General features: G+C 35.7%; 1 protein-coding gene across 2 annotated transcripts; it reads left to right on the top strand.

Annotated features, from left to right (window-relative positions):
• The first annotated feature begins 3,234 nt into the window (after positions 1 to 3,234).
• c10h4orf47 (chromosome 10 C4orf47 homolog) lies at positions 3,235 to 11,375 on the top strand. 2 transcript variants are annotated; one of them, XM_007247486.4, is made up of 8 exons: positions 3,235 to 3,314; positions 5,409 to 5,518; positions 5,950 to 6,169; positions 7,777 to 7,914; positions 9,014 to 9,089; positions 9,164 to 9,346; positions 9,499 to 9,671; positions 11,228 to 11,375. In XM_007247486.4, exons 2-8 carry the CDS (start codon positions 5,422 to 5,424, stop codon positions 11,277 to 11,279), a joined length of 939 nt encoding a protein of 312 aa, XP_007247548.4. In that variant the 5' UTR covers positions 3,235 to 3,314; positions 5,409 to 5,421; the 3' UTR covers positions 11,280 to 11,375. The 2 variants fall into 2 exon arrangements, with proteins under 2 accessions (XP_007247548.4, XP_007247547.4); XM_007247485.4 differs by having other exon boundaries at positions 3,236 to 3,314; positions 5,412 to 5,518.
• Positions 11,376 to 11,894: the final 519 nt, after the last annotated feature.

The raw sequence follows: 11,894 nt of genomic DNA on the forward strand, positions 1-11,894 counted from the left end.
GCTCCACGCGGTTTACACGTTATCTTGTTTTTCGCGACGTCAAAGGAGAAATATATCGCCTCTCCCCTCTCTCTCTCTCCCTCTCTCCCTGCTGAACTCTGTCGAGTTAACTTCCAGTCGAGCTCCGTAACGACAGTTTAATTCCCGGGTTTGTAACTGAGCGCGCGGCGCCTCCGCTAAAGTAGCAGTGATTGGATCCCTTCCTAACTGGTCCCTACCTTTCAGAACTAACTCAGTTCTGATTGGATTTCGTCCCTGCCAAACATTTTCGTCTCGTTTTTATTCGTCTACGAAAATGTCAGTTAATTTCGTCTCGTTGTGTGTGCGGAGCCGCTGTCTGCCCCTCCTCCCGTCTCGCTGCCTGCACGCACACAGACACCGCTGCACACACAAATAGGGAGGAGTGATTGCGTTTTGTCAGTGTTGGATTGGAAGACCAAAAATAGGAAAGTACCGCAATGTAATCCATTTATTTTAGCAGAGTAACTGTAATCTGATTACCACTTACTGAAGCAGTAACTGTAACGGATTACAGTTACTCATAAATTGTAATCTGATTACGTAACGCCGTTACATGTAATCCGTTACTTCCCAACACTGTAGATAGTATCTCAAAATAATGACTTGGTATCTAAATAAATTACTTTTCAAAACAATGACTTACTATTCCAAAATAACAACTTACTATCCTAAAATAATAACTGGGTATCTCAAAATATTGACTTACTATCTTAAAATAATTAATTAGAATCACAAAATAATGACTTACTATCTTAAAATAATGACTTAATATCTCAAAATAATTAATTAGAATCACAAAATAATGACTTACTAACTTAAAATAATCACTGGGTATCTCAAAATAATGAATTAGTATCTCAAAATAATGAGATAGTAGTTTACTTAATAATAAGATAATGTGCTGGATTTTTTTTAGATGGTGGGAAAAACGCTTATGTAAGGGTATTAGATATTAATTCAAAATCGATAATATTATCATATCTACAGATATCTTTAAAATCATTCTGAATACACAATCAACATTCTCCTGTGGGACCAGTCGTCAAACATGTCTGCTCGCATGCCTTGTGTTTAATAATGAGATAGTGAGGTTTGGATGGAGCTCCTCAACCATGGAAACCCATTCCATGAATCTCTCTACGCTAATCTGAAGCCACATTAAGTTTGGAGGTCTGTAGAAACTGAATGAAACATTTAGTAGTGAGGAAGCAGTCTGCATGCCTAGGAGCTTGGTTTTATTCACCTGTAATGAAAAAAAAATCAATGGATGTTCATAAAAGAGTATTGGAATATTAGATTTTAATAATTTGCCACCTTTAATACGTGCCAAAACATTGTGTATGAATACTGTGTATCATAAAAATGTCCTTAAAATATTGTGATATTTTTACACAGCTCCGTCTGTGTGTTATTTCATATAAAATAGTAACATTTTATACTATTCATATTAAAAATGAAATTATGTTGTATTGACTGAAATTAATAAATATATTGTGATATAACTTCTGGCCCTAGATTGTATGTTTTCCAGCCCACCTTATTCTTACATGGGTCCCATTTAGACCTTGTGTACAGTACCCATATGTGTCTTACTCTCTCATACTCTCTTATCTATAATTACATTTTAAACAGTCAAAAACTACAGTTACAGATCTCTATAACTACATTTTAATATATAATATGAAACCAGACACCTCTACTGTAAATTTGATTAGTAATTAAAGGGATCTCTAATTTGAGTTTTTACATTAAAAACGAAATTAGGAATGTATCGATGTTATTTTAGGCTAAAGTGGCTTACCTCACACACATAAATATACATTTTACAATTTTAATATGTTTTTTATTAATCAAACTACCAGGTACATCACAAAGTGGGTTGCAGCAATCTGGATAGGCCCACCTACGTTTATCCAGCTGAGCTGAAGCAGATGATCCGCACAGCATTCCCAGGGGACATATGTGACCATCAGGACCCATGCCATGACAATGTAGGCTCATAAGATCTCTCTCTCTGATAACAGACTGAATTAACTATATACTGAACTGATGCTGGTGTGTTTTGTCTTATGTTTCAGGTGTTTATTGTCTCGATGGATGACCTGAACAAAGTGGGACTGACTGATCAGAACTGAAGATCTTTAGTGAAGACCTTTTTCCGGGGGGTTTGAAAATGTTATATCATTCCATGTGTGGTTTTCAGATGTTTATTCTTGACACTTTATACCTTTAGTTAAATAAAGTAACAGTTTAACTGTTATTAGATGGTTAATTAATATAAAAATAGTTAAATAAGCCATATGCAGGTCTTTATAGGTTCTTTATAGTTGAAATCCATATACTGTATACTACATATATAAAATGTATATATAATTTCAAATGGTTGCAGTATATTAAAGAAAATATATATTTTTTACATCCAATCTGTTTCTGTTTGTGGGTTTTATCACTAGGTCAAATTGGCCAAGTGGGTTTAAGATGCTTGACCAGCATAGGATATATTTTTGATGATCTGAACCTGACCAAGCTAGACAACCAGTATGACAAATTTTTGACCGTGCTGATTGACCAGCATGAGCACATTTATGGGCCTATATTTCTTCATATGTGAAATACATTTAAAAAATTATATTTAATTTCAAAATGCATTTTGTAAAATTGCAGTGCATTAAGGAAAATACATATTTATGACCAATTTTATACATATTCAACAGTATTTTCCATATATTTATTTTCCAAGCTTTGACCTGCATGACCAAAAAATGACCAACATCCAATTTAACACTATGCTGGAAAGTAGATGGTCAACCAGCTAGATCACCAGTATTAAGCCCAGTTTCTTACCACTCCACTTCACTTCCAGCTTAGACCATCTAAAAGCAGCTAAACCTTCTCATGGGGTGATTTTTTTCCAGCAGGTATTGCATCTGCTTTTATTCCCCTGTGGATTGCCTATAGGTTGCACTGTTTGGCTTGAAGACTCCAAGTCCCAGAATTCCACAGTGAATGAAGGAGCCATTCAACACTTTTTTTTTTTTTTTTTTTTTTTGCTTGATGCTAATAAAAAAAAATATTCCTCATTCAAAACATGAAGTTTACACAAGAGTAGTACAGCTAAGCTATTTTAAACAGTGTTATTTAAATAAATAGACTGTATATCCAACCAGCTGACAGCTGACAGGCTATTGGTTACACTGGAAACCAGGGAGACAAACGTACACAAATGTATCAGCAGCAGCTGGTATACTGACCAGCTACCAAACAAACTGCTGGAGAAACGGGGGATACTGAAGGTAGGCATTTCATTTGGTGCTCTCAGTTGATTACTTAGACATAAGACAAAATTCTACATTTTGAAAGAGAAAAAAAGAAAGAAAGAAAGAAAGAAAGAAAGAAAGAAAGAAAGAAAGAAAGAAAGGAGAGAGGAATATAGTACTTGTTCACTCACCATCCACTTAATGAGAAACCACAGGCTAAGCTCCCTGTCTTGCCCACTTAATGAAATACATCTATCTTTAAATTCCACTATGCACATTTGCAGCAGGTACAGCAGGTGTGCATGATATCACTTCACAGTAGGCAGTATCACAGTATCAGTTGTGAACCTCCTCCTACCCATTAATCATTGATCAGTTTATGCAATTAATTAGATACACTGCCTGACCGAAAAAGAAAAAAAAACATCACCACCTGGATTTAAGTAAGTAAATGATGTGGGGTTGATGCTGCAGTTGGTCTGCAGGTCTAGGTTCAGCAACAGTATGTGCTGAAAGAATGAGGTCAGCTGACTACCTGAATATACTGAATATAGACCAGGTTATTCTATCAATGGATTTTTTCTTCCCTGATGACACGGCCATATTCCAAGATGACAAAGTCAGGATTCATGGGGCTGGAATTGTGAAAGAGTGGTTCAGGGAGCATGAGATCTTCATTTTTACACATGGATTGTTCACCACAGAGTCCAGATCTTAACCTCATTGAGAATTTTTGGGATGTGCTGAATGGAGAATGCTTTGTGCAGCGATCAGACTCTACCATCATCAATGCTGCTTATATTTTTTATTTAATATTTTTTCTAAACTGTAGACTAATATTAAAGACATGAAAAAGTAAGAGACACTGTAAGGGGTCGGCCAGTGCTGCCAGCAGCCAGCAGGGGGCGAGCACAAAAACCCCAGAATGCCAGAAGGTAATCAGTGCAAACGAGACACACCTGCTGGCACTGGTATATAAGACCAAGGAAAGCAGCACCCTCTTGCCACACCTTTGTAGAGGGGTGACCGGTAACATAGGGTACTGAAGAAAATAAAAGAAAATAAAAAGAAAATAAAAGGAAAAGAAAAGATCTCATAAAAAAGAGAGGAAAATAAGAGATCTGAAGAGAAAGCAAAAACTTACAAAAGAAACAAAGAAACAAAGAAATAAAGAAATAAGAAATAAAGAAAGAAAGAAAGAAAAAGAAAAGAACTCCAAAGAAATAGACTTATTTTAGCAAGTCTGTCCTAAGTTTCCTTTTTAGTTTGTTTGCCTTTCCTTTGTTTGAGCAATGCCATGTGGCATCTCCTTTGTTTAGTTTTCCCGCCTTTTTCCCTCCTCAGTTAAGAGGGTGTTATTCCAACAACTGCCAGTCCTTGCCAGTGGCGCAGGAGTAGAGTGTTGGCCCAGCAATGTCAAGGTTGGGAGTTCGAGCCCAGCATAAAGCAGTCCCTCTCACACCACTTCACATCCATAAATCCTTACATAATCCTTACACAAATATTACTTACCTCTTTGCACTTGGGTCCAGTCCTTAATAGTCCCGTGACAGACACATATCTAATTATGTAGTAAATAGTGAAATAAATGTCTGTCTTCCACAATCCTCTGATCTTAACCTGATAAACTGAGATAGTGATTTGGGATGAGCTGGAGCTTCACAGCATGAAGGAGAAAACGATTCCTGGTGACTCTACCTGATGAAGACACTGAGATTAAAACACAAAGAGTGTGCAGATCTGTCCTCAAAGATAAATGTGGAAAAATCTAAAATCTAAAACATATTATGGTATGTTTAATTCCACGTTTCTTTATAGATTTTACGTCTTTTATATAAAACTTACAATGTTAAAAATCATAAAAAATAAAGAGGTGTGTCCATATTTTGACTCTTACTATATATAGCAAAATACACGCTTGTCACTGAAGGCTTTAGAATTGTGGAAGAAACAATATGAGGTGTCCCAAGACATTTGTTCATATAGTGCAGAAACAACCCACTGATAATTATAACAATAAAATGTCTACAAAATGTGTTGTTTTACTGCAAAATGCCCATGGGATCAATAAATTCTCTCTCTCTTTCTCTCTCTCTTTCCCTCCATCCATCTATCACATGTTTCTTGTAGCAGGTTTGAAAAAATGCCTCCTGAGGGAAAATCTGACATGGAGCGAGTCGGCCTGTTCAAGGAGATGGGCTACATCTCCATAGGGGACAAATACACACCTTTTCTTTATCGTACGTATACAGAACATTACATAGCTAACTGTCAAAAATCATAGCTATCATTTAAGAAAGACAGTTACATGGGCATGCCAGAATTCATGGGATAGCAGGATGTTAATCACAAAGTAAGTCCTCATGGGATGGCTTTGGTACAGACACACCTGTAGAAGTTATCTGTTACCTGAAGAGCTGTTAACCTGTGAGTGTTGTAGAACCCTGTGGTCCAACAATAATGGTCCATGTGTACCTTGCAGCTCAGTGAAAAGTCCTTTAGCTTCTTTGAAACATGTCAAAATTCATTGGACATGATAACAATTCCTGTCTAATGACTTGGGCATGTCAGTGTGTGATTATAAATGTTTCTTAATTGTAATTTCTCAAATATAAAATGCAATTAATCTTGTTTTTTTGTATTTTTTGTTTGTTTTGCTTCTATGTGAAAGGTGCATTTAATGAATCTGCACATAAGAATAAGCAGATGTTGGTTGGAGGATCAAAAAAGAAATCTGGGCTCCAGACTGGATACTTCGACGCTCAGTTTAAGAGAATCTTTGAGAAAGAGGCGTTGACAGACCTCATCAAAATCCAGCGACAGTACAAGCTAGAGCAGACCAAGAGGAACTTAGGAAAAGCCTTTCTGCCCAGCAGTGGAGAGAAGAAACGGTTAGTTAAGCGTCATTTCTTAATCTCTTTTTCATGTTTAGGCTTAGTTTAAAATGTGTGGGACTCCCTAAGTGTAAAACAGATAATGTGACTGTAAAGGATTTTTAAGCAGTCTATAAACCACCAACATATAAGAACCCCTTTTGGAGACAATTCCATTGAAGAATAACTTACAACAGAATCAAGTAAGATGAGATACAGTTGTGCCTAAAAGTGTTTCAATATGTCCACTTATATTTGACCTAAAACTTTGTGAGATTTTGTAACAAGTGCAAACAGTAGATGAAGAGAACCAAATCAAACGAATAAAACAAAAATATTAGACTTGGTAGTTATTTATTGAGGAAAAGGAACCAATATTGCATATGCTACCAAATAGGTTCAAATGAGAAGCATTGTTAGGTTTGGAGAAAGAAATCACTGCATTTCAGCATATAAACCTTATCTAATCTGTGAAACATGGTGGTGGCTGTATAATCCATACTACAATACTACTACATTTGGAGACAATTTTATAGAAGAATAACTACAACAGAATTAAGTAAGATGAGATCCAGTGGTGTCTGAATCTTTTTTTCTTCTATATTTTAGCTTATATTTGACCTAAAGTTTTAGAACAGTAGATAAGGAGAGAACCAAATCAAACAAAAAAAAAAATTAGACTTGGTAGTTATTTATTGAGGAAAAGAAACCAATATTGCATATGCTACTAAATAGCTTTAAATGCGAAGAACTATGTTAGGAGGAAGAAAATCACTGCATTCCAGCATATAAACATTATCTCATCTGTGAAACATGGTGGTGGCTGTATCATCCATCCTGGTCCAGATTCAGGCCAACAAGGCCATACTACAATACTAACACCACCGTGTTTCACAGATGGGATAAGGTTTTTTATGGTGGAATGCAGTATTTTCTGTAAGTCTAATCATTTTGTTTTATTTGTTTGATAAGGTTGTCCAAATCTACAATTTACAACAAATGTTTTAGGGCTATTTTCACAAACTTTCAAGCACTGCTGTATAGTAAGAATAAAGCAAATAGTCCAAAGTTTTATTGAATAGACAACTATGGTGGCACCACATGCTGCCCTCTCTTTTGCTCAGAGACTCAATGCTTTAAGTTAATCTTAAATAAGAGCTGGACTCTGGGCTTAAATGGTGTTAGTAATGCAAGACCTTTGGGAATGGTGTGGTCCTGAATGGTCCTTTTCGGTGTGGACACATGAAAAGAACCACCAGCACTCAGAGTTTCCATTCCATCATGTTCCCCTCAGCTCTGCAGTGCCTGCCCCAGTGAGAGGACTCCAGCCAAGATATCATTAAGATCTTAATGAGTCCAAGACTAGGAAAACTCCACATTGGCCATGCTTTCAGACCATGACACACTTTAGCTTTTCATGTAATTATGATTATGGAAAATCTGGCCTTACAGGAGGACAGGACAAAAGCATTAAACCTCTGTGGTTAACATTTAGGTCAGGAGAAATGTCAAGTGTATTATTACTGGAGAAAAGGGAAAGCTGATTTAATTACAGTTGCAGTGCATGTCCTCGCTGTTGTGCCTTTTTTCTCGTGAGTCAGATATTTCTTGTTTTTGCTCTAAAGCTCAGGAATTGGCAGCTACTATGGAACGCTGGGGGGATCTATCCAGGCTATGAGTCCCCTGAAGATCCCCAAGCAGCCGTACAAATCGCCGGGCAAGAACATGTACACCAGCCCACCCAAGAAAGGAAGTGGATATGGGTCAGTGTCACCTCTATCACATCTGCTTGCAGAATTTTTACATATTCTGATATAAACTGATATAAAGTTAGGTCTTATTTACACCAATCAGTGTTAGATTTAGTCTAATTTAGCTCCTGTCTAATATTTAAGTCTGTAATTTGACTCCGGGCAGTCACATGGGCATGACCCAGATGAAATGGACGGAAGTTGTGGTATCTTCTTGTTACTCACGCTGTTTCCTCCAATGGGACTTTTCCTTTTCCACTGAAATTCCATGTCACCCTAATTATACTTGGGAAAGTGTTTTCTATCTGACCAGGGGTGCCCTATCTTATCTATCTTATCTTATTTGACCTCAAAGTTCCTTAGGGAATTATATTTATATATTAATGGTTTAAGGAATTTATACTGTAATTATTTTTTATTAAAATGAATACTATTAATGTACATTAATTAATTGTCGTTATATTTTATGTTATAGCTGTTATTTAACAGTAGAATCAGAATCTCAAACTACTTTATAAAGAATGCTGGTTTATTAGATTATATAATTTCTTACTTCTTTTTTGCTGCTTGATACAAACAAAAAAATCTGCGCTCTTCTCATTTACTATGATAATATCTGCCCAGGATTCTATAAACTACAGACAACATTTCTCCTAAATTCCAAATAAAAATATTGTCATTTAGAGCATTTGTTTGCAGAAAATGAGAAATGGCTAAAATAGCAAAAAAGATGCAGAGCTTTCAGACCTCAAATAATGCAAACAAAACAAGTTCACATTCATAAAGTTAAAACCCTTGTTTTAATCACAGTTTTCATGCATCTTGGCATGTTTTCCTCCACCAGTCTTACATACTGCTTTTGGATAACTTTATGCCTTTACTCCTGGTGCAAAAATTCAAGAAGTTCAGTTTGGTTTGATGGCTTGTGAACATCCATCTTCCTCTTAATTATATTCCAGAGGTTTTTAATTTGAAAAAAAAAGTCTTATTTTTTCCACAGCTGTATATCTTAGGAAAAGGAGGATGTTTTTTCCAGTGTCATGCAATTCTAATTTTAGAAATATTGTGTACCTTTGCCTGGAATATGAAATTTTTCCTGTGTGTTCAACAGATATCCAGGCGTCACCTTAGGCAAATTGGATTTATATTCTTCTGACCCATATGATCGAGCAAAGGACATAGTAAAGGTATTTATTATGCATAAACATAAAAGAAACTTACATTAATTCCACATCACTAACGAGAGCTCTTATTGGTTCAGCGCGAGTTAATTGCTCACAAATCGATGCTGAAAGGAGGGCCGTTTCGTTTGAACCTCCATCCAAAGGAATGCTTTGATGCCAACCCTTACAAGCCCGATAAACCTCTGCCGCCTTCAAAGAAGACGGAGGACAAAAAGACACACTTTGGTGTGCCTTTCAAACCCAGCTCTCCCAGCAAGAAGGTGGGCACTGTGCTAACTGCTCACGGGCGGTATGTCAAGTATTTAATGTCTGTTTAAAGAGAGTAGCAGCAGGTAAAGAGTGAATGATGAGACCTTTCTAATTCGTTTCAGTGACAGTTTACAAATTAACAGATTGGCACATGTTCTTCCAGATTGGGGGAATGAAGGCAGGAACGTTTGATCTCTATCCCACCCACTCTGTGGACCCTTATATTCCCCGCAAGCCTAAAACAGCGGGCCTGAATAAGGAGCTCAAAATCTTCCACCCATCGCCCGGCCCGAAGAGCACTCCAGTCAAGAGCATAATCTCCCTCAACGTCAACAAGTAAGTCTCCTTTTATTTAATGAGGATCAAAAGTAAGAATAATTAGCTTATTAGCAATTTAGGCCCCATCCACATGCATCCATACAAAATCTCTCACCCAGTTTAAAGTGTATAGTTAGGGAGTCCTGTCCCTGTCGGTGGCATTCACACAAACCACACTGTTAACAAATATATATGTTAAATATATATATATATTTTTAACATATGTATTTTTAACAAATACATATGTTAAAAATATATATAGTAACTTTAATTTTTATTAATGTTCATGTTGCCAAAAAACTAAATCAAATAGCCTGCCTTATAATTTTCTATACAGTGAACTATATACAGTATAATTTCTGTATATTTCTGTATATTTCTGTATACTGATGATATATATATGTATATATACATATATATATCATCAGTATACATTTAATTTGTTTTCTACATTGTAGATTAATATTAAAGACATTAAAACAATTAAGGGAAACATATGGAATTACATAATAACCAAAAAAAAAGGGTTAGTCCTTCACAATCCCCTGACCTGATTTGGGATGAGCTGGAGTTTCATAGTGTGAAGGAAAAGCAGCAACTGTTATTCAGCACCTCCAGGAACTCCATCCTTCAAGACACTGAGAAATATATTGTATTCCAGGTGACTCTCCCTCATGAAGACACTGATATTAAAATACAAGAGTAGAGTGTGCAGATCTGTCCTCAAAGATAAATGTGGTGCTTAGAAGAATCTAAAGTATCAAACATTTTCTGGTTTGTTTAACACTTTTTGTTTATAAAATAATTCCACGTGTTCCTGTAAAATTTTAATATCTTCGATATAAAAAAACATAAAAAGAAAGAAAACACATTGAATGAGAAGAGGTGTGTCCAAACTTTTGACTGGTACTGTAAGTAAAACAACATGTACATGCTGATAATACTAAATTTCAGATTCCAACATTTGAATAAAGGTAAGTATGCTCCAATAAAATTATATAATGCTCAATTTAGACTTAGATAACTTAGATAAATCTTGCATAGTACACTACTTAGGGACTAGTGTGGACTAAAAAAATAACAAAAACAGAAAGAGAGAGCTCCATTTTAACAGTATCCAGATATGCGAGAATGTAACTTGTAAGGATGTAAGTTTGTGAAGATGTGAGAGCATCATATGAAGTCTTAAATATCAGCACAAATCAGTTTGTTTTGATTATATTGAAGGAATTATTTGAACAACAATGTACATATGTAAGTAACACACAATACAATTATTTTTATAGAATTTTTACATTTTAATATGACCTCAATCTTTTTTGTTGAGCAAAAAAATAGTGCATTCTTTCCACAAAATTGAATTGACTACAATCAGTACTAAAAGTCATGCAGTTGAATCAGATCATTTCAGATCATTTCAGGTCAGTGTTTTACAATGCAAACCCCTATCCTGAGAATATTGAGCATATTCTCTCAGTTACATTGACATCAATAGACATTCAATTCTGTTGATTCTATCTTACATATTATCGATTGATTATAGGATGACATACACAAATATTTTTTATTTGCAGGTTTGTCAACTCCAAAAATTGCAATCAGATCCCCTCCATAATGGCGTATTAGCTGCATGTGATGTCTGGATGTTGACTGCTGGCTATGAAATATTACTCTGGCAATGTTACTGTGGTGTTAAAATAAAAACATATGCTCTCTTCCCAATTCTCATTTTGTAGTTCTTTCAAAGTAATTTGATTTGGTTTCTTTGCTGTTGCTGATTTTGAAATGTTATTAAGGGAACTGGAACAAATAAGTAATCTGGATCAAACCCCACCCCCAACCGTCTTTCATGGTATGCTTTAAATTAGTCTAAAATCAGATTTTCAACAGTTAGTCTAAGATTTCATACAGTGTGCCTTTTAAACCAGCGTTTATATAAAAACTAATTCTATTTTTATTAAAGAACCACTAAACCTAAAACCATATTTTTGTCCATTAACAGCTGAAATGTCTTCATTTAAAGTAATGAAACATACCAGTCCTGCTTAAATTTTTTATAAATCTTTCCTAACCTTTAAACGCTTTTTTTGTAGTAATTTTCACCTCTGTAGCGTCCTCTCAGGTTCAACTGTGCTATAGGCGTACTTCAGATGTACTTCAGTATGCAGACACATCACAATATGCAAATCAATCAGTCAATCAATAATCCCCCCCACTGCTGCTGCTGCAGCTCAGCCAATC

Source organism: Astyanax mexicanus, chromosome 10, assembly GCF_023375975.1.
Source record: "Astyanax mexicanus isolate ESR-SI-001 chromosome 10, AstMex3_surface, whole genome shotgun sequence".
NCBI classification, from domain to species: domain Eukaryota; kingdom Metazoa; phylum Chordata; class Actinopteri; order Characiformes; family Acestrorhamphidae; genus Astyanax; species Astyanax mexicanus.